Source organism: Camelus bactrianus, chromosome 19 (genome assembly GCF_048773025.1).
Source record: "Camelus bactrianus isolate YW-2024 breed Bactrian camel chromosome 19, ASM4877302v1, whole genome shotgun sequence".
NCBI classification, from domain to species: domain Eukaryota; kingdom Metazoa; phylum Chordata; class Mammalia; order Artiodactyla; family Camelidae; genus Camelus; species Camelus bactrianus.
Window position 1 is genome coordinate 33,237,926 of NC_133557.1, and position 22,167 is coordinate 33,260,092.

General features: G+C 58.0%; 1 protein-coding gene across 1 annotated transcript in view; it reads left to right on the forward strand.

Annotated features, from left to right (window-relative positions):
• The window catches only part of MYT1 (myelin transcription factor 1), a 59,436-nt gene extending 40,972 nt beyond the window's left edge, over positions 1 to 18,464 (forward strand). The window contains exons 12-23 of the mRNA XM_045516193.2: positions 612 to 736; positions 1,259 to 1,519; positions 4,246 to 4,400; positions 5,278 to 5,340; positions 5,438 to 5,506; positions 8,570 to 8,632; positions 8,951 to 9,034; positions 12,195 to 12,416; positions 13,407 to 13,498; positions 14,090 to 14,193; positions 16,166 to 16,309; positions 16,637 to 18,464. Of these exons, the coding sequence (XP_045372149.1) occupies positions 612 to 736; positions 1,259 to 1,519; positions 4,246 to 4,400; positions 5,278 to 5,340; positions 5,438 to 5,506; positions 8,570 to 8,632; positions 8,951 to 9,034; positions 12,195 to 12,416; positions 13,407 to 13,498; positions 14,090 to 14,193; positions 16,166 to 16,309; positions 16,637 to 16,777 (1,523 nt within the window). The 3' untranslated portion in view covers positions 16,778 to 18,464. The remainder of the gene's footprint in view (positions 1 to 611; positions 737 to 1,258; positions 1,520 to 4,245; positions 4,401 to 5,277; positions 5,341 to 5,437; positions 5,507 to 8,569; positions 8,633 to 8,950; positions 9,035 to 12,194; positions 12,417 to 13,406; positions 13,499 to 14,089; positions 14,194 to 16,165; positions 16,310 to 16,636) is intronic.
• The last annotated feature ends 3,703 nt before the right edge of the window (positions 18,465 to 22,167 follow it).

Consider the following 22,167-nt stretch of genomic DNA (forward strand, 5'->3'; position numbering starts at 1 on the left):
GGACTGGGGGCTTCATGCCTTCACCAAGGTGCCCACTTACACTGGAGCAAGAGGTCAGACCTGAGAGTGATCTGATCTCTGCAGCACAATTACTAGAAAAGAGAACATTTTATGCCTTCGTTTGTCATGGTTACTTGAACAATAATGCTCCTTATTAAAGCTGTGACTGCTGGGGGGGGGGGACACCAAAGTCATCCGTCTGAGAGACTGTGACAAAACTTTCCTCCTTGAGTGGCGTTCCAAGTACTCATCCTGTCTGCAGACTCCTGCAGTCTCTCAGTAAGCACTCACTGGTAGACAACTTGCTTTCCATGAACTATCAGGGGCGCTAGGAAGTCTTTGGAGGGTTTTGCCCTTTCTGCCCAAATGTTGGTCAAGCCAGAAATGGCCTTCTCCATGCCTGATGAGAGCAGGGGGTTGAGGGGCGTGTGGGCACCCCTTCATGAGGCTGTGCTCTGTGTGCTTCTAGCCCCCTAGGCCCCCATGTGTCTGCATGGCTGCCTCCTGTTCAAGTCGTTTGTCAGCCTGGTGTTGTTCCCTTTTTGCAGCCAAGTCTTTCCCAAAGGCCTCTTCCCCCAGGCACAGCCCCTGCGCCTCATCCTCTTCTGCAGGCTTCGACTACACACACGACGCAGAGGCTGCCCACATGGCTGCCACCGCCATCCTGAACCTCTCCACGCGCTGCTGGGAAATGCCTGAGAACCTCAGCACAAAGCCGCAGGACCTGCCCAGCAAGGTTGGTGCGACCCCTGCGAGGAGCCCTTCTCAGGCAGAGGAAGGGTGGGATTTGCAGTCAGGACCCCACGCCAACAGCGTGAAGAGTGCTCAGCACACCCAGTGTCTGTTATTCCTCTTCCTCGTCTCCCTCCTGGCGTCACCCCGCTGACCAAAGACACTGACCAGAGACGTTGGATGGGCACCCCCCGAGCTCTGTGTGCTCTGTGTGCTGGGGGTGCCAAGCGGCTGTACACTCGTGTGTTCTCAGCTGTCCCCCGATTCTTAGGGTCCTGCACACCTTCTTGTGACCACATGAATGGCCTTCTCTTCTCCAGGGTCTGGTTATAGCGTTGGGAAACTCGAGGGAGTGAGTCGAGTCTAGTCTGTGTGAGTTTCAGGCCTCTCTCTTCTCAGAGACTCTTCTGTTCTTGTTTGGTTCTGCTTCCTTTGGAGGGAGACACTGTTCTGGCTTCTGAAAGCCGAGGAGTGGTATTCAGCATGGGAGGGTGGGCTCTGCCGCAGATCTCGCCTTTCAACGCAGGCTGTGGACATCGAGGTGGATGAGAACGGAACCCTGGACTTGAGCATGCACAAGCACCGCAAGCGGGAAAACGCCTTCCCTGGCGGTGGCGGCAGCCCCAGCGTGAAGTCACCAGAGGCCTCCCAGCGCCAGAGCAGCACCAGCGCCCCCAGCAGCTCCATGACCTCCCCCCCATCCAGCCACGCCTCCCGCCAGGACGAGTGGGACCGGCCTCTGGACTACACGAAGCCCAGCCGCCAGCGAGAGGAGGAGCCTGAGGAGGTGGGTGCTGGGGTCCAAGCTAGCAGATGAGCGGGTGATGCAGGTTGGCCTGCTGGCCTGAGGGCTGGTGTAAATGTGGTCGCTCCTCCAGGCAGAGCCTCCCCAGGTCCTGTCCCTGCAGCCCTGAGCAGCCAGGACTCATGCCACCCTCCTGGGGCAGTTTTCACCGTTGGGCCTTGCCCCCTCTGAGAGAGGTGGTCTTCTCACCTCTGCAGACTTGGTGGTCAGCACCAGCACAGGCCCTCTGGGGGCACGCAGAGCAGAAGGGCTTTTACTCAAATCCCACGAGGGAGGATTTGGGAATGGTTCTGAATTCCTTGGTTTTGTGGGCCTGCCAGCAGCTTGCTGTCCAGATCAGGAACGCACTGTACTCTGGCAGCAGCCCCTTCACACCGTCCTCAAGATACTCCAGGCCACCTGGCTCCTTGGACAGACGCAGGAGGAAACGCCTGGCCTCAGGAGCCCCTGGGTGGCCAGTGGCCTGAGTCCCAAGAGGGCAACTACGTAGTGGAGAGCAACAACCCAGGCCCTGGAGCCTGGGGGCAGTGGGCCCTTCCTTCCCAGTCCCTCCACCCGCTGTGGATGCGGGCTGTTGAGGGCTTTCCCCCCGGGGAGGGGAGCCTCCTGAACAAGAAAGCCCAGCTCTGAGGACCGCATGGCTCCAGGCAGCTTCCACACAGTTTGGGCAGGTCTGTGGGTGCCCTACCCACCTGCCGCTCCCTGCCAGCCCACACCCCCAGGAGGGGTGGCAGGTCCCTGTGGAGGGAGGCAGGACCCTGTGGCCCAGGGGGGCGGGGCGGGGCAGGTCCCTGTGAAGGAGGAGGTGGGCAGTGTGAGGATTCCTCCCTGAGAACTTGGCACCTCCACAGTTCTGTCCCGGTCAGCCAGGTTACCTCTGTCTACTGGCTTCGCATTCACCCCCACTTTACAGAGGGCAGACGGGGCCCCGGGTGAGGTCATGGCTCAGTCACATGGCTGCAGCCTCAGAAGAGGGGCACCTGTCAGAGTGAGCCCGCAGCGGAGGGCAGCCGGCCGTGGGTGTCTCCTGGGGCTGGCAGGACGCTCTCTCCCTGGTTGGTAGGAGTCCAGTCTGGGGCCTGGTGGGACTCTCCTGTTCAGGGCCACCAGGGCAGGGTCCCCAGATCTGCTCTTATCCTTGTTCCAGTCCTGCCCTGTGACCTTACCCCTCCTCGGCCCCTCCATTGGCTACGTCCCTTTCCCTGTCCCTTTCCTTGACTCCCAGCGCAGGCTGGTCTCTCTGGGCACTTTGTATCCGCCCCCTGGCCCCCCACCCTTGTCCATTCACAGGCCCTCTGACCATCCTTGTCCCCTCCCAGGACTGTCACGACTATCTGTGCGGTGGTCCCCGGCCATGGAAGCCCGCCCCTCTGTCCCATGGTCGACAGTCTGCTTTCCAGCAGGAAGCCCCAGCCCATCCCCAGACCCGTCCTCTCCTCCAGCTCCTTCTCCTGGGTACAGGTGCCCACGTCCTGTTGGATCACACCCAGAAATGCCTCCTGGATCAGGCCTTCCCATCGCCTCTGCCACGACCCTGGACTCTTGACTCAGACTGTCCTAGCCCTGCTCGAGGCTCCCTGACCCATCCCGGGCAAAGCTGCTGCCCTGGCTCTTTTGCCTCACCTCTCACCTGACTCTGGCAGCAGCCCCCCTCTCTGCTCCCCAAACACCCCAGGACCCTGAGTCCACAGGCCTCTGGGACGTGCCCCCCCCCCCCCCACCATTTATCCTGAAGACTCAGCTTAAGTTGAGGAGTGTCCTCCGTCTCGCTCAGGCGAAGGAGTCCCTTTCCCTGGGCCACGTTCAGTGACAGTCATGGTACAATATCAGTGAGATGCGCTGGTTCATCGAGACCCTCGTGGTGCTTCAGGGCGTCCCCTCACTCCATCCCCTGATGTCCTGGGAGGGGCTGCTGTTACCTCAAGTTTGGAAGTGTGGGAGGTTGGACGGCTTGCCTAGACACAGCGAGCACCAGCACTTGGGTTTGAACCGTGAGCCGCCACAGGGGGCTGGGTGCCTGTTACAGGCTGACCTGCAGGGCTGGCGCTGACCTCCCCACCTCTGTGGACTCCCCACCCTTGCCCCTGGACGGAGGGACTATCCTCGATCCCCCTGTGTCCAGAGCACCTGCCCTCGGATGGTGACTGAACACCTCCAGATCCCACATTTGAGGTCAAAGTGCTTATTAAGTGCCTGATGCAGTCAGGTCATCGTGCTGGGTGGGGGCCAAAGAGCCAGGTGGCCCCAAGGTCACTGTGATTAGTTTGATCATACTTTGTGCCTTGTGCCAACCCCTCATCATTGCATTTCAGGAAACTCGTACTTGGGCCCCCTGTCTACTGAGGGCCTCCCGAGCCCTGGAGGGGCTGAACTCTATGTACACATTTGTGTTTAGAAGGTGGCCCAGGGCGGTTAGTTGGAGGTGACCTCATGCCCGTGGCATCAGAGGCAGCCGCCGGGGCAGCACCCAGGCCTCCTGGTTCCTGAGGCCGCTCAGGAACCGTGGCTGAGGTGGGGGTACTCCGGCTGCTCAGGGCGCTGCTTCCTGTATCTGGGGATGGGTAATCCTTCCCCTCCTTGTCCAGAGGATGGGAGCCTCCAGAAAATGCTCTGTGGACACTGTTCTGAAGGGTCCCTCTCCTTCCGCCCCGGGCTGGGCGCCCGGCCCCGCCAGCTGGTTAAAACGTCTCCCTGCTGGTTTTTTGCAGTCAGAGCCAGCAGCCCATTCTTTTGCTTCTTCTGAAGCAGATGACCAGGAAGTGTCGGAAGAGAATTTTGAGGAGCGGAAGTACCCTGGGGAGGTCACCCTGACCAACTTTAAGCTGAAGTTTCTCTCCAAGGACATAAAGAAGGAGCTGCTCACGTAAGTCCCCACCTTGGCTGACAGGACTCTGCGGGGAACCTCCATGGCCTGGACAGGAGAGCGTCCTGGTGGGAGCCGGAATGACCGGGCCCTCCCCCTCCCGGCCCAGCTCTGCCCGTCCTCCTGGCCTGACCACCTTGGAGGGCAGAGGCTGGGCATCCTCCACTGGGACTGTCCTGAGCCAGAATGGGTGAAGGGTTTCCTGTCAGCTCTGCCCCATGCTGGGCTCTAGCACGCTCCTTTAGGGTGCTGGACAATGAGGACGGGACCCTGTTCCGGCCCGCAGAGCCCAGGCCCGAGGTGTGCTCTGCCTTAGGACTGAGTGCCCTGGGTTTAACCAGATGTCCCCGGAGAGTGGGGAGGTGGCTGGTAGTGTCCGCCATCCTGTAGCCTCTGGTCAGTCCCCACTGAGACCGGCCTCTCCCAGGGGACTGAGAGAGGCCACATCTGGCACCCGCACCTCAGGTGATCCAGCCCTCACCTACGCTCAGACTTTGTTCCTGGGGTTCTCACCCTGAACCTCACCAGATTCCTCTGGCCCCGTAGCTGGCCTCCCCAGAATGGCCGGTTCAGTGTCAGGTCTGGGGCCTTGTTCTCAGGGCAGGCCTTGCCACCTCAGGAAGGAGCTCCCTGCACACGTGTGCCTGTGCAGCACGTGGGCTTCAGAGGCACCTTGACTTCAAGCTGAGCATGAATTTGGTTCCCTTTTCCTTCTGAGTTAAGTTGTGTGGGAGAAATTTGCAGTTGGAGAGGTCAGGGCTGTCCTCTGCGGTGAGCCAGGAGCAGGGCCAGCCCCCTCCCCGCGTGGGCTCAGCCCGGGGCAGGCCTGGCTGGTGTGCCTTGCTTTCCGTCTTGACGCTCTCTTTCCTTTGTCCAGCTGTCCCACCCCCGGCTGTGACGGCAGTGGCCACATCACCGGGAACTATGCCTCCCACCGCAGGTTCGTGCCTGGCCTGGGTGCCGCGTGGTGGGTCTTCCTCCTCTCCACCTCTGCTCCCCCTCTTTGCTCACCCCATATCCCATCTCTTCTCTTTCAGCCTCTCTGGTTGCCCTCTTGCTGACAAGAGCCTCAGAAACCTCATGGCTGCCCATTCTGCTGACCTCAAGTATGTCTGCCCTCCTGGCCTCCCACCTCTTGGGCGGCTTCCTTGCTCTGCTCTCTCCTTCCATGAGGCGCCAGCCAAAATCGGCCTTCTCCAGGGCTCCGGCACCAGGGGGCAGAGAGGCAGGGCTGTGGAGGGGCTGATTCTACTTGGCTGGGGCTTCCGCCACTGCTGCCTGTGCCCCTGCTCTGAGTGCTGCTTCCGCCTGCTCCCTTGGGAGGCTCGCCTGCTGCCCTTGGCCCTGCCAGCCTCTCTGAGGGCCGAGGTGGGGCAGGACTTGCCTCTGGCTCCTGGTAGCCCAGCCCGTCCTCTCCTTCTCCTGAGGACCCCGACGGGGCGCTCTGGGCCTGCTTTCCTCGCTGCCCTTGAGGTGTGAGAGAAGCCCAGACTTGACCTTGGCTTGCAAGTCTCGCCAAGGCTCCGAGGGCTGCAGGCTGTGCAGCTATTGCTCAGTGGATGGGTGCCGATGGTGGCAGAGAAAACTCTTGCCTTCTCCTGCAGCCCCTTCATCTCCTTCTGTCGTGGCCCCTGGTGCCTTCCCACACATGCCTCTCCCCCATGCTCACCCACTCTTTTTCCTGAGCCCCACTCTCTGCTTCTGCTCCTCCCACACCTAACACACGGGCAGGGCAGCCCTGCGGCACCGGCTGTCCTGCTTGACTGTCCTGCTCAGATGAGGTGCAAGCACCTGAAGGCCTCCCAGCTCTCAGGGTCCTCTTGGGGCTGGAGTTGGGGGCTGAGATTGCCTTTGGTTTTGGTGCCCTCAGCTGAGCTGCGACATCACAGCTGGTGTGACCCTGAGCCACGCAGCACTGGTCCTGGGCTCCCAGGCTGGACGGAGGCTGTGGAGGGAGGTCCCACCCCTCTCCCAGGTGTTCCTCCCTCCCTGGGGCCCTGAATCCAGGCCACTTTCTCTGGCTCACTCTGTTCAAGGGCCAGAGAGGGGCCGGGGCTCTGGCGCCTCTGAGACGAGGAGCCATTGCTGCTGAGGCTCCCGGGGACCCAAGCTGACCGAGAAACAGGGCAGGAAGCGCCAGGTCTCTCAGTGAGTCCCGGGATTGCCAGCCTCGTCTTCGTGGCTCTGGGGAGGGCTGTCTGGTCCGAGCAGCCAGAGAAGCGTGTCATTGCCCATTTTACCAAGGAGGCCTTCCGTTCCCGCAGACAAGGCTGGGCAGGACTCACGACTCAAAGCATCTTTCCGGGAATTAACGGTTTTGACACAAGCAAGTGCTGGGGCTCAGCTCCCCTGGCAGCCTCCCCGGTGTACCCATCGTCCTCTGTGTCCAGCCGCAGGGGTCCAGTGAGACCTCCCCCAGCCTCCTCCTCTCTCCTTCCTTCCTCCCTTCTTTTACCATCTCTCTCATGTCCTTTCTCCTGTTTTCTTTTCTAGTTCTGCTTGCTTATCTAACTGATCAGTTTTCATGATTTTCCAGTTTGAGGGCTGGTTGGTTTCAGAGGCCTGGACGCAGCCACATGCACTTAGTAGCCCTTTATTCCCACAAAGCTGATGGTCAGGGCTGCCGAAAGGAAAATGAGGACTTAGTCTGGGTCCAGAAATGTGGCCAACTGGGAGGGTTGGCACCCTTCTAGGACAAAGGGCCTGTGAAGAACTGTAGCCCAAATCTTGATTCGCAGTAAGCAACAGAGTCTTCCTTGTGTGAAAACACATCATTCCCCAGCTCCCTCCAAAGCTCTTCTCTCCCCCAGGGGTCTTTCTGCAAGTGTGGACACGGCCTGGCTCCAGCCTGTCCTGGTGTACCGCCGCTCTTTCTACCGCCCAGTCCAGGGGCGTCGCACCCTCATCAGCCTTGGGGCAGCGTTGAGTGAAGATGAGTTGTCCACAGGGGGGCAGAGACTCCTGTGCCAGGCCTTGCAAATGAGTCTTTTTTGGTGCCCCCCCAGCACCTGGGTGCAGTGACAATCTCAGATGATGTGTTTTCTGTGTTTTAATCAAGTCCCCGTTGTGGGGATTTGGAGTGCAGCCACATACCCTGCAAGCGAGCGAGCGGGGACCTCTGCACAGGCTGGGGGACAGCCCTCCACGGGACAGGGACGGGGCTGAGGCGGGGCCTGGTGTGCGCCAAGCCACGTGGTGTCCCCTCGACATGAATCCTTCTCTTGCCCGGACAACTCATTCAGAACAGGTGGTGGGAGGGTTCCTGAACCTGGCCCCATGGGTCCCTGGGACCATAAGAGTGGCCAATATTGCCAGCGCCCAGTGTGGACACCTGCTTCTCTAGCCATATGAGCACCATTCTTTCTTGGACGTGACTCTTGGGGAAAAAACATCACATCAGGCTGCAGGAGGAGTATGGGATGGGCCCACCTTCCTGGAGCAGCACTGTTCCCCGTCCCACGCCCCCCCCCCCCCCCCCCCCCCGTGCGTCTGGCCTTCCAGAGAGGGACATTCAGGGAAAAATAAGTTAAGGAAAGCCGTGCTGGTGTATTAAAATGAAGTTTTTACCTTCTACAGTGATTTGTTCATCAAACATCTTGGGTGTACAAAGCTGGGCTTTCGTGTTTTGTGTCCCCCTCCCTGCCCTCGGCCAGTGCCAGCTACCCCTCCAAAGCTCCTGTCTGAGCGATCTCTGCACTCACTAAGTGGGAATCACACCTGGTGTGGCCAGTGCTGTGGACGGCACATCTCAGGGGTTCGGTGGATTCTGTTCATTTGCGAGGGTCAGCCACAAAGCTCCCTGAGAATAGTCCCTCTTTCTCCAGCAGCTTTGAGGAAGGACGTCTTAGGTGCTAGGTGGGCCGTCCTGAGCGGCCGTGTGAAGGCCCATACAGTTTCTGAAACTTCCAGTCCAGTCTGGCCCTCTGCAGGGGCCCGTCGTCCTGCATTGGAGACGTGCTTCCGTCTCTGCCCTCCCGGGCCCCTTGGGGAGACTGGGTGGCCAAGTCCTGCGGCCTGGAGGTCATGGCAGCAGGCCGGCAGGGTGTACATGACCTTTTCTGAGACCTTAGTGCTGGCTGGTGGGTGGGCCCATGTGGGGCTGAGTGCAGAGTTGTCTTCTGTGGCCATGCCTTCACTGGCTCTGGTCCCAGCTCCACTGTCCTCCACAGGTGCCCCACGCCTGGCTGCGATGGCTCTGGCCACATAACGGGGAACTACGCTTCGCACCGGAGGTGAGCCTGCCACGCCCTGGATGCCAGGCTGGTGCGGGTGGGGGTGGTCTCTTCCTCAAAGTGCAGGACTCCAAGTGAGACACTAATGTTGCTGCATCAAGAACCCATTTCATGTCTTTAATCTGAATTGCTGATGCTCCCAGAGCCTGGACAGCTGGCCTTACAGCCAGATCTGGGGCTCGTGGTGATGCCTCCTGCGGTGGCCCCGCTGCCGGGCAGGGTGCTCCCCAGCGGAAGTCTCCCCAGAGCTTGTGGGGCTGGTGTGAGATACTGCTGTTCTGGGACAACTGTGGCATTTTTTTCCTCTTTCAAAACCAGCCTGTCAGGCTGCCCCCGTGCCAAGAAGAGTGGAGCCAAGGCGACGCCTGCAAAGGACGACAAGGAGGACCCTGAGCTAATGAAGTGAGTCTGGGTCTTGCCGGCCACTTCATGGTGGTGCAGAGTTGGGGTTTTCCTGCATTTGTAATCTTAAAAGCCCCTTCTGGATTCCCTTTGCAGTAATATAGCTGATCAGTGACAGTGCCCATTTTGGGGCACAGACGTGCTCGTGCTATGCACGTGGACACCTATGAGGGCACACACATGCACTGGCTCCTGTCTGGGCTTCCCAGGTCTGGGCTGTTTGACAGGGCTGGGAGAGGCAAAGCACCCTGCTGCCTGGGCACCTAGGGTACCTGGTGTAGGCCTCAGGGTGTGGATGGCCCCCCAGGTCACGCAGGAGCTTTGCAATCTGCATGGCTTCTGGTCTGGTGGGAAAGGTCAGTGCAGGAGTCAAGGAGGAGAGGAGGTTAGAAAGCGGTGAGTCTTTGAACCGTCTATGTGTCTGCATGCTGCCTCATCTTTGAAGGGAGCTGATGTGTTGCAAGCTGGTCCTTCCAGAGGTGTGGGCAAGGCCACTCCCCACTTGCAGGTGTGGGCAAGGCCATGCCACAGGTGCAAACGGGGTGACCCACCATCCGGTTTGCCCAGGACTCTCAGAGCTGACGCGGGCAGAGCAGGCAGTGGGTCCTCCGGCAGGTGAGGAGTGGCAGGGGTGGCGCTGGCCCTGGGGGCCCCAAGGCCTCGGGGCTGGCTTGGCTGGGTCAGGGCCCGCAGGTCCACAGGAAGCAGATCTGCCCTGAGTTACCTGCGGGCCACGAACACCTGGATGCTCACCCCACATCTGGCCCAAGATTCGGTTGCTCCTCTTCGGACCTCACCCCAGCTGCCCCAAAGCATCTGTTCAGCCACAGAGGAGGGGCCTCACTGACCTTCAGAAGGGATGGCCCACCAGCTGCTTGGTGTAATAAGGCTGCGGCTTGTTTATTTAATTTATACAATAAAACTGTAACAAGTGCTGAATCAGAAATGCAAAACACATGGTTGCTGGTACTGTGAATGCTGCCCACTAAATGGGAGGGCGGTAAAGGAGTATTTTTCCTTCTGAGGATCCAGGAATTTGCCTGTGATCACACGAATGCAATGCTGTTACGGATTTAGCAAGGATCCTGCTGAAAGGGATTAGAAGTGAATTGTGCTGCATTTGCAAATGGGTCAAATCAAGATCAGCATTTTTCAAGTTAACTGGGAAAAATGACTTTCCTCTTCCTAATGTGCTGTCAACTTTACTTTTAAAAAAACAAGATTTCCGCAGCCAAGTGGAGAATGTGACTGTCAGAAGCAGTTCAGCATTTACAGGATGGGTGAAGTTTCCAGTGGCTCCTTGGCCAGGAGAGGAGGCTGCCCACTTGGTGCCTCCATTTTGTGGGGCTTCCTACAGCCATAAACCTAAACTGTGTTTATAATTGACTACCGTCTTTAAACAAGTGCAGACCACAGCAGACACTTTAATAGGTGCTTCAGGTCCTGCTGCGGACAGGATTTCGTTAGCATGCACGAGCTGTGATTTTGGAGGGGTTGGTGGAGGAAGAGGTCCCTTTTATGAAGTCTTGTGTCTGCACCATTTAAGATTGAGCCAGGTCAGCATTTTGTGGTAAATCCTTTTGGCCACCACCAAATAACTGACCATGAGAGTCAGTGGAGGTTCCAGAGCTTAATGTGCATTGTCTGTGGGAGGACCCCAGGTGTCCCTGGCCATGCTGACAACTGACCGCGCAGAGATATGCCTCTGACCTGGGGCGCTGGGTTCACCTGGGAGCGTAGAAGCCGCCCCACTTGGGTCCCCACACACGCCTTAACGTGAGGCCACCTGACAGCTCTGAAGACTTGGACCCACCTGGGGTCCAAGTGGAGTAAAAGAGAGAGAGGCCGTTCCTGCCCACACACCTGAAACATCGTGGATGCAGTTCCCGGGAGACAGAAGCCGCCCCTCCTCAGAGTGCCAGGTCCAGGGTTCCCCTGAGACCCCATAGTTGGGAATTGTCCAGGTTTGGGGGAATGGACACAGAATGGACCCTCCCCACAGCCACTGCAGGGCCTCAGCAGTGACACTGCTCTGGACTGGCGTCTAAGGTGACCTGGGGCCGGCTCAGTGGACACCCTGACATCTGGGGCCCACCTGGGTGGGATGAGTGCCCAGGGGCCCATGAGGACAGTCCTGGCTGAGGAGCCTGGGAACGCGTCCGCAGCGGCCACCTCTGAGATGAGGCCAGAGTGCAGGGGCCCCCAGGCCGCATGGCCTGTTCCCCAACTCTGCTGCCCTTCTGAGGGCTTCCTGCCTCTGACTTCTCTGTACCCCAGGGACCTCTCTGTAAGCGGGTCCTGTGAGTTTGCTGGGTCTGTGGCATGTGGAAAGTGGGTGACAAGCAGCCTGGTTTATTGGAAGAAGGAGACAGAACCAGCAGGTGGAGGGGCTCGTCCTCTGGCTGTGAGGATAGACCCCCAGAGCCCTCTCCTCGTCCTGTTCTCTGACTGCATGGATTCCAGCGGCAGCATGAGGGGCAGTCACTCTGAACCCTGCTCAAGTCACCTCACCTGCTCCTGGTGTGCTTGTTGCCTCTGCAAAGGGTTTACTCCCTTTCCTCGAGCAACCCGAACAGAGGAAATGCTGCTCCAAGGGCCTTGGACAGGAGTTGCCAGGGGCAGTCGGAGCTCTGCGGACAACCGATCTTCCATCCAGGATACACGTTCCAGATGCGGTCAAGTTGGGACATCATGGGCATCATGCCACGGCCAGCCTCACTCTGGGATGCTGTGGGGTGATGGGGACCCTGCTGTCCCCAAGCTGCCTGTGACCCCCAGGTCCCCTAGGCCCCATGCTCAGTGCAAGCTCCCAGCAAGTGGCCTCTGGGGTAATACAGAAGCGATGCTGGCAGCAAGGTCTAGGTGTGGACCTAGAGGCCACCAAGAGCCAGCCCCAGGCCCCAGGGGTCACTGTTGCAGGGGGTGGGGAGAGAGGGTGGCTGCTGGCCTTCTTGCTGCGCAGGGGACACGAGGCCAAGACTAGAGGGGAACCACGATCCCTGCTGCCCTCACCTCTGGTTGGGAAGGCCCAGGTTCTCCTCCAACCCTAGGAGATTAGCCAGGAGCTCCCGGAGTGTCTCAGGGTCTGGCTTGGGAGGGTCTCTGGGCTTCTCCTCCCACCTCCGGCACCTTGTGCTCACCTCTGAACTCTTGTGTCTAGGTGCCCAGTTCCAGGCTGTGTGGGGCTTGGCCACATCAGCGGCAAATATGCCTCTCACAGGAGTGCTTCGGGCTGCCCCCTGGCTGCCCGGAGGCAGAAAGAGGGCTCCCTCAATGGCTCGTCCTTCTCCTGGAAGTCTCTGAAGAATGAGGGGCCCACATGCCCCACTCCAGGCTGCGACGGCTCTGGCCACGCCAATGGGAGCTTCCTCACCCACCGGAGGTAACTACCCTCTCTGCCATCCACGAGGGACCCCAGCTTTGGGCTGGGGCAGGGCTCCCAGGGAGGGAGACTGAGGTCAGGTGTGAACCGTAGTTTCTTGAGGAAAAAGTAAGACCCAGTTGGTAGCCAACTGGAGGAAGCCATAGAGAGTCTGTGGGACCACCTGAAAGCTATGGGACTTGCCAGTGCAGGTGTCTCCTGTGCTCAGACCCCTTCTACATCCCTCTGGCAAGAGCGAGGCCAGCAGGCTGCCTCCTGAAAAGCATTGTCACAGCTCACGCCCTGCCCCTCCCGCTGGAACCTCCTCTTTGAAATTTGGGCCTAGGCCTCTGCCTGCTTTACAAGGGACCCCTCCTGCCCAGGCAGTGGGCCTGCCCCCGACACCTCCCCGGTCCTCTTCCTCTCTGTGCCAGGAAGCCAGGGTGAACGGAGTCACCACCTGGTCCCATCAGGAGCCTCATTTTTCTATTTTATTTTTTTTGCTGTTGTTTCTCCACCTACACGATTAATTAGCTCATTCATTCCATAAACCAATACAGATAGTTCATCAAAGACCAGTCTCTGGAGGTAGATAGTCTCTGGAGAACAAGACTGGCCACCGGCCCTCCTGGAGTTGATTTGGGCAGAGCAGCAGGGGAGCCAGCCTGCAAACAACAGATACACTTAATACAAGTTTGGTGAAGGACGGTCGCACCGGGGGATGTAGTGGCAGGGAGTGGGTGAGGCGGTCCTTTCAGAGGAGGCGAGGCACCGTCTGGGGGATGAGCCATCGAAGTGACGTCTAAGAGCAGTGGCCTGAGCTGAGAATGGTCTGGGCTTATGGAGGGGTGAGGAGGATGGAGGGCTGGAGCTGGGGAGAGAGGGGCACAGTTCCAAACAGGACCCTACCCAGCTGCCAGCTAAACCTGGTTCTCATTGTTACATGTGACCTCAGATGGCCTCTGGTGCATGACCTCGAACTTGCTTTTGATGTGTGACCTTTGCTTCCAGCTTGTCTGGCTGCCCTAGAGCGACCTTTGCTGGAAAAAAGGGAAAACTCTCAGGGGACGAGGTTCTGAGCCCAAAATTCAAGACAAGTGATGGTAAGGCTGCCATCTTGCCTGTGATCTTTGCAACCTGAGTGAGTGAGCAGTACCAGTGGGCGGGGGTAGGTGGCTAAGCCCCACCTGGAGAGAGTCTTGGTGAAGACTGAGTCCTCCAGCTGAGCCAGTGGCTCTTCTGACCTGGGCTCAGAGCTTCTGGTTGCCTTGTGTCCAAGAGTGGCCGTGACTGCTCTGACCTGGGTGTTGGTGAGTGTTGGCACCAGAGAGCCCTGCCAGCAGCACTGGAAACCGTGTTCTCAAGATGTATGGATTTGCAAACCCATTTAGGCTCAATGAAGAGGGAAGCTGAGGAAATTCAGCCTCATCTGGAAAAACTTCCATTTTTATCTTAGCAATTAATATCTGCCAAAGAAGTGTGTCTTCTCCCACATAAGACCCAGGGCCAGGAGGCAAACAGCTGACACATGGCCAGTAGTCCCCAAGGCCGACTTTCCCATCATGGAACATGGGACACCAGCTGGGTGTCTCTGCTTGGACGGGGTCCCTAGTTGCACCTGGAAGGCAGGCCTCCACTGCACCCACTTGCGGGCTGGGGCTTGGCCAAGCCACGACCCGGTCTCTCTCGGGCAGTGCTGGAGACCGATGAGGAGATCAAGCAGCTGAACCAGGAGATCCGCGACCTGAACGAGTCCAACTCGGAGATGGAGGCAGCCATGGTGCAGCTGCAGTCCCAGGTCAGTGCTGCCGCCTTCCCCTCCCCACCCCAAGGAAGTCCCTCCTGTGCTCAGCTTCCTCTTCCCAGGGTGGGGGTGGGGGAGCCAAGCCCGCGCCCCGCCCAGTAGTGTCAGGAGTCCTGGGGGTCTGGTGCTGTGGTCCCTCCAGGGCTACTGGTCCTGTCAGTAGGAGCAGAACCAGTTTGTGGGTTCCGAGAGCCTGGCTGGAGCTGGGTTCCACCTGGCACGGCTACACACTGGAGGACTGGTCACCAGTCTGCTCCCGGACGCCCTCACAGGTGGGCGGGAGACAATACCAGGACCTGCCCGGTTCAGCGGTTGTGAGATGAACACAGTGAGTTCAGGCGTCCCAGCCAGAAAGAGCACTGCTGCCAAGTGATGGGGTGACAAACTACCCTAAGTGTGTGTGTCATGTCTCACTCATTTCCCCAAAATGAATATTTGCAATGAGAAAAAAAAAAAACAGTAAAGGTCTTATTTTAAAAAGAAGACCATGTCCCTCCCTTGGCTGCTGAGCGGGGGCTGGAGCGGCCACACGTAGCTGTGTCCCCTATGGCTGGAAAGACAGAGGGATGAAGAGGTGACCTGGCGCCGCAGGGTCAGAGGGCAGAGGGGAGAGTGGGAGGTGTGAGGCACTGGGCCCCGCGTGCTGCTCCTTCCCCATCGACAGGCTTGCACGCTAACCTCCTATTGCTCATACACTGGCAGAAAAGCAGCATCAGCCTGGAAAGGTCGGGATGGGTTTCATCCATCCCGCCATGCAGCATCTTCCCCGGGGTTTCTGGGCAATGGAGGCAGAGAAGGCGTACAGGGACTGTCTCTGGGCACCGAGACACCTCACGGGCAGCTGTCACCCCCGTCCCTCCCTGCTCCTTTCCTTCTCAAAGTCCAAGGGCCCTCCCAGAGCCAATAGCCTTGGGAAGCACCTCTGATTTCTCTTGGTTTGCCAATGCCTACCTCGTTCATAGACAGATTACTCGCTATTCAGCGTCCTTTCGGAAGGACGGAGGGGTCTGGAGTTGAGTGCTCTGCAGAAGGGTTCATGCAAAGACAGTGTAGCTCCCCAGCCCTACTCAATCCTTTTAAAGCCAAAGGCTTGTCAGTCAGCGATGAAGGAGGGATGTGCCCAGCCACAGGTCACAAAGCTGCAGCCCCCTCGCAGGCGCTCACCACCCGCACCTAAGGGACGGCTCCGTGTACCACACACACTGTGTGCCTGCCTCTGCCTTCAGGTTCCCTCAAGAGGCGGTTGGGCAGGGGCTGCCTCCCAAGCGTGTCTTCTCCAGGCCAGGCCCTGGGCAGCCTTCCCAGCTGCCTTCCCCACTGTGAGCCTCTGCACAGGGTTATGTGGACCCCAAGCCAGCCAGCCCTGCCCACATGTCCTCTGCTATTCTGGTGTGGAGCCCTCAGAGCCCCTGGGAGGAGCTCCTGGGCTTCTGCCTGGGACTCCCTCCTGGCATTCTGCTGGGTCCAGAGGAACAGGGTTTGTGCTGGAAACCCTAGGATGCCCCCAGGGAGCTGGGGAAGCCGTCGGCCAGGCCTGTCCAGCCGCAAGCTGCAGAGAGAGACGCAGACCTGCTCCACTTGCCTCCACAATGTTTTGGTCTTTCTGATGCGGGAAACCCCACAGGCCGGTGGTCACCCTGAGGTGGGTGTGTTCCCATCACAGAAGAGGAGTAGGGAGGACGGCCACACTGGTGGCACAGCCAAGTGGCACCTCCGTCTGTGCTCCTCTCCACCCCGTAGGACCCATGAGGCACAGAAGGCTGTGGCCCTGAAGCCCCTGGCTCAGTCTCCGCATCGCCTCCTCCACTCAGGGCCCAGGCCAGCCCCTCACTTGCAGCAGGACCCCCAGGGGGCAGGGTCCCTGCCTCCACACCCTCTCACAGAGACGTGAGGTGTGGCCAGCGGCGTGGCTGGCGTGCTCCCAGCAGGGCGTGCCAGGAGGCAGCTGCCTTCTCTGTTTGCGCAGATCTTGTCCATGGAGAAGAGCCTGAAGACCATCGAGGAGGAGAACAGGCTCATTGAGGAGCAGAATGAGGCCCTGTTTCTGGAGCTGTCGGGCCTGAGCCGAGCCCTCATCCGAAGTCTCGCCAACATCCGCCTTCCGCACATGGTGAGCAGCAAGCGGCCCTGCGGGCACCACAGCTGAGCTGGTACCTGCCCCCGGGGCTCCAGGAGGACGAGGAGGGTGGGGCGCTCCCCTGCCTCTGGGGTCCTGGTGGAAGGCCCCGGCCCAGGAGTTCTGCTTGGGCGGGCCACATGGCTGGCCTGTGCCCCTGGGTGTTCCAGCCCGAGGGCTGCCCAGGGGATGCCCGGGCTTGTCTCCGGGGGCGAGGGCACGTGGGTCTGAGGTTCACCCATCGATTTCTATTTCCTTTGCTTCTGAAAACCACACGTCCGCGGCATGGACGGGCCTCGCGAAACTGCTTCTGTTCTCTAGGAGCCAATATGCGAGCAGAATTTTGACGCCTACGTAAGCACCCTTACCGACATGTACTCCAACCAGGAGTGCTACCAGAACCCGGAGAACAAGGACCTCCTGGAGAGCATCAAGCAGGCTGTGAGGGGGATCCAGGTCTAGGCCTCCCTGTTCGGGGAGCCACCATGCTGACCCCGGGGCGCCGGGGCACCCACTCAGCTCCACTGTTTACCTCCCTTGCCCGGCCCTCCCGGTGGAGATTTCCAACTTGCAGTGACTCCCAGCTGGCAGCCCCGGGCAGCCTCGGTGGCCACCCGGAGGGGCTGGGCCTGGAAACCCGTATCTTCCTCGATGCGATGCGCTTTGCCAGGCCGGAGCCTGGGCCTCTCCACGCAAGTGCAGGTGCACGAAGGGTTACAAAGTGATTTGTTTTTGCTTCTGGAGTCTCCAGTGGAAGCTCATGGACAAGGTTCTCAGGGAAGTTTTGGAGTTCGCAACCACAGTATTGCTTTGTCTGTCGAGGCGGGAGGGCAGCCGTGGGCCGGGGCGGGTCGTGCGTGTGTCATGTCAGCCTGGAGCGTGCCCGTGTGCCTGCTTGGTGCAGCCACTGTGGCAAGTGTGTTTTCTGTTGTCCTTTAATTCAGTTTTATGTTAAGGATGGAAAAAAGCAACGTTCCAGAGGTTAGGTTAGGAATATGCCTGCAGCCCACTGTCGGCTCAAGGAAGCTAACCTGGGACCCTTGAAAGTTCCAACCGGAAGCTCCTCTGTCTGGGCGCTGCGGCCCGAGCCCGTACAGACACTGTGGCTTGGGGTCATGCTCTCTCTTGAGGTCTGGGTCGGGGCCAGGGCCTCTGGCTCTGCATGTGCCCGCCCAGACCCAGACCCAGACCCAGACCCATCACTGCCACGTCCCCCGGGTCACAGCTGAGCTTTACCGAGGGGGGCGCAGCATCAGCAAGGTCAAGGGGTAAATTCCTAACTGGAGACCACCAAGGTTTCTCTTCTTTTTAGATCCATTCAAGATTTGAGAGAAGGTAAATTTTAATTTAATGTGTTAAAAACACAATGTTCTTAACATGTAAATAGAGTCCAAATCAATTGTGACTGCAATTCCAAGTTAGTATTTAAAAGTAGAGAAATTGCACTTCCTGGAAGAAATAAGAAAGTAGTTAGTTTAATTATTCTGTAAATTATTTAATTTTGTCAAAATGTAAGTATTTATATTCACAACCTCTTATGTTAACATTTGCTATTTATTTGACATTTTTATTTATTGATTTTATACTATTTTACCTAGACCCACACCAGGATGCATGAGAGGAAAATAAATGAAATCAAAGCAAAATTACCCATTGGACTATGAGATAGGCCACAAAAAAAATCTCGCTGTAACTTCTAGTTGTAATTTTAATGCAACCAAGTTATTTTTATATATTTTGTTATTTATTATTTTAATAATGGAATTGTGAAAAAGTATTTTGTAACTGAGGAGGTTTGATAATTTGGGGACACTCTCCCCTGGTCCACTGGAAAGAGGGACTTTCTGGTTTTCTTTGCCCCTTTGGCTCCTTCTGTTCCAGGCACGGACAACAGCAAACAGAATCTGTATTTATTGTTTATTTAAGTGTAGTGCAGATGTGTGTGCCCTGGCGTGTTTCCCATGTTGCGTCTGTGTGCAGGTTCTCGGTGGCCGAGTCCTGTTGCTGTGGGGGCGCGGGCCCAGGTCGCCTGCCCTCCGGCCCCTTTCCTTCGACAGCTCTGATACTGTGACCCTCCTTCCTCAGGAAACACATGGAACCCACAGCACAGCACTTCTCAGTGTGTTTGCAGGGTGATTTCCTAATAAAAGTCCACTCTGACTGTGAGCGGGAGCTTGTCTGTGGTGAGGACGCCGTCTCTGTCCCGATGGCTCTGACGAGTCACCTTCCTGGGGACTGGGTGGTGGGTGGACTTCTCCATCTCAGGCCTCTCCCTGATGCCACATGCAGAACCCACATCTCCTCCGTGGAACTGCCCTTTCCCCTGAGGTCTAAGTCGCAGACCGGGTATGTTTAAATCAGAGTTTTCCGGGGTCAGAGAGAAGTCTTTCTGCTGGGGTTGTCAGTGTGTGGGGCGTGAAATGGGGGCTGCCCCAAGTCCTCTCTCCTAGCCACAGGAGGAAGCTACCTGCAGGAGGAGAGTATGGACAATCTGGAGAGAGGCAGAGCTGAGCAATAGAGAGAGAAAGGTAGAAGTGAGAGGGGGAGGAAGAGAGCGCTCTCCAATGGCCTTTGCAGAGCTCCTGGGTTCAGCCATACCTGAAGGCATCTTACACTTTTGTGTCAGGTGGGGCTTTATCTCTCCCAGGTGAAACTTAGGTTTGGGCTTCTAGTCACTTCAGCCTGAACTGTCAACACACTTTGACTTCCCTGGGAATGCGGCCCTTGAGGCTAACCTGGAGCTTCCATCTGACATGTGAATGAAGGAAAATTCTTAGAAATTCTGGGCCTCATTTCCAACCGCTATCTGGGTCGTACCCAGTCATGCTGGCACACAAGTGCTGGGGTGTGGGCAATACCAACCCTGCAGTGTCCCCTCTGCAAGCTGAGGTGACACCATTCTGGGGACCCGCTCGAGGCCCCTGCTCTGGCTGCCTGGAGAAGAGGTAGAAGAGGCCAGGGCTGGGGGAGAACAAGATGCTCAGAGTGAATCGCCACGTCCGTCTCTGCGTGGGACCTCCTGCCTTCACCCTCTCCTGGGGTCTCTGCCCTGTTTCCTCTGAAGATTCACTTGGCCTCTCGCCCTTTCTGACACTGAAACAGTACACATGGAGGGAGCCTGGTACACCTGCACCAGCTCAGCCAGAAGCCCCCCCCTTTTCCCCCAGTGCACGCAGCATGGTGTCAGGACTCATTTTCAAGGCTGCCAGGTAATTCCCAAGAGCAGCCATGCTGAGAGGCACGGATGCCTGGGAAAGTGACGGCTGGTGCAAGTGTGCTCGCCTGGCTGGTCTAAAGAACCACAAGAGTAACATGGGTGGGAAGAGGGCCCTAGAGGTCAGCTTCAAGTGCAGGTGAGTGTGCAGGTGGTGAGGGAACCGAGAGGCTTTGGAAGGTAGGCATGAGGTGGTGCAGGGCCCCCTCCACGGGCCACATCTCAGGGAAGACCTCTGTTCATGGTTGGGGACAGGTGGGCAACGGCCGAGAGAGCTGCCCTGGGAGAGACAGTTCCAACCCAATCCCAGGTTGGCCCTGGGCAGGGCTCCAACCAGGATGGACTCAGCCTTGCCCTTAACAGATGTGTGTGGGCTGCGTTCCCTGTGGAGGGCCATCTGCTGTGGGATTTGGAAGATGTCTCAGGGAGACCATGTTTGGGATGTGGCTGGTGGTCACGGGAGAAGGGACATCCTGGAGTGGACACGCTATGCTGGTGTGAAGGACCTTGATGTTGAAGAACTATGAGCTCTAAGGAGGTTGCTCTGATCCTATAAGAACTTTAGGTTTTCCAGATTCTGCCCTCTGACCCGAGGATTCTGGGAGGTACGAGGGAGCCTGGCCTCAGAGTTCTGGGTCCTTAGTACCTCCATGAGAAGCTTCCATCTGCCACGATGTCCTGGGCTTTTGAGGGTTTGTCCTCTGTGGGGTCAGCAGACCTGAGCTGGAACTGGCTCTGCATTTACCAGCTGGTGTCTTAGTCATGCTGTGGACGGAGGGACCCCTGCAGCCCCTCTGGCTTCAAGATGATGCGGCGTTACTGTGACGTCAGAAGGCTGCACAGTCCTGCAGTCTGATGATGACACCAGTTGTTTGCCCCCCAGGAGACGCTCCCACGTCTCCTGGGGTCCAGGGTAGGGGCAGGATCTTGGTGTCATAGGCAGATGCTCTCTTAGGACTTATTTGTGCTTTGGGAACCTCACTGGGTCTTCTCTCCCAGCCTGCAGACCCTTCTTTTACTCTCCAGAGACTAAAACTCAAAGCTTTATCCAGAGGGAGGGGAGTGTTCCCTGGCTCTGAGTCAGGACAGGGTTCTTGAGAATCTTCTGACTTCATAGACATACTTTCCACCAGTCATTCTTGGTACAGGACCCCTCTTCCACCTCCAGCAGAACCTGAACCTGCCAGTCCCCGGGGTTCTGAGGTGTGGACTGCCTCCATCCGGAGCTTCCCACACTCTGGCTATAATTCCGGTTTTGGGTCTGCTGAGTCATTCATTGCATATCTGTGTGTTTTCTGGCTTCTAATCACATTGTTGTCTCTTCCTCCATCTTCCCATCCCTGTCAACTTACACCCTAAGAGCTGTCACTTTAGCCAGGTTTTGAAAGGGTGCCAAGGTAGATGGGTGTGTATACCAGCACGCCTCGCCTGGACCCACAGGTAATGACCCAAGGGGATGAGCACCTGACTGTGTGTGGATGCTGCGTCGATGCCACCCCATGGGTGCAGGAGAAATTAACCACTGTGTCCCTAAGGCTATTGGGTAGAGGTTGTGTCAGCTGTGGTTGGGGAGAGTTCCCTAACTGTCAGTAGATTTCTAACCTGGTAGTATAGTCAGCATCTCTTCCAGGTGTTACAGGCTTGTCCTTTCTCTTTGCTCCTCCTTCAAATAAGGAGGTGGAGTGTTGGCTTCTCCAACAGAACCCCAGTCCCCACCTCAGCAAAGTGGCAATCAGATTAAAACACACAGGAGTGCCCTTTTCTGTGGGCCCAGGTGATCTGTGATTGTGGGAACCCTGCCAGAGCTGGGCAGCTGACCCGTGGTAGAGCCCCTGTAGCCTTCACTGCACCCCAGCCTCCCACCCGTCCCCACTTTCCCCTCACGGAGTTCCTGCCTCTCCCTTTCCTCTCAGGGACTACAGCATGCCGGCCTCTGACTTCTGTTCTTCTGGAGCCTTTTACGGACCCCCTCCTCCCCTCCCCTTCTGGGTCTTCCTCCAAACTGGCCCTCGCATGCTCCCTGGAGGCTGCCCCCGCACACATCCTGGCATCTCCACTCCCTTTCTTATCCCGTCTGCAGCTCGTGTGTGCCCACAGTGTCCCAAGCCTGCCTCTCCCAGTTTGAGCACCTTCTGGGTCTCCACTTGGATGTCCCGCAGGCCTCGGGACACTGCTCAGGGTCCCCCAGAGGACTGGCTCTGTAGCTGGGACACATCCTCAGATGACCACTAGCATCCACTGGCTGGTCCCAGCCTGACTCACCCAGATGAGGGGATCAGGCCATGTGCAAGCCACCAAGAGAGGCCACAGCTGTGCCGTGTGGGTGTGAATGCCGTGTAGAACACCAACCTAGGGGTGTGTATGCCCCAGATGGGGCTAGCCATGTGCAGAAGCACAGACATTTATTTGAGCCATACATGGATCTGTGCAGGGTTACATGTATGACAGCACAGCCATGCCCTGCCCACCACAGGGGACCGTGTGGACATGGTGGCTCCTGAGCTCCACAGGAGCCTCTCCTGCTAGCCGAGGTGTCTACATTGGGTTGTTCTGGCCCCAACCCTGGCAGCTTCTTGAGCCAGGGGAGGTCTTGGGGGACACACTTGGAGCCCCACAGAGCTGGAGGAGGCCGCACAGG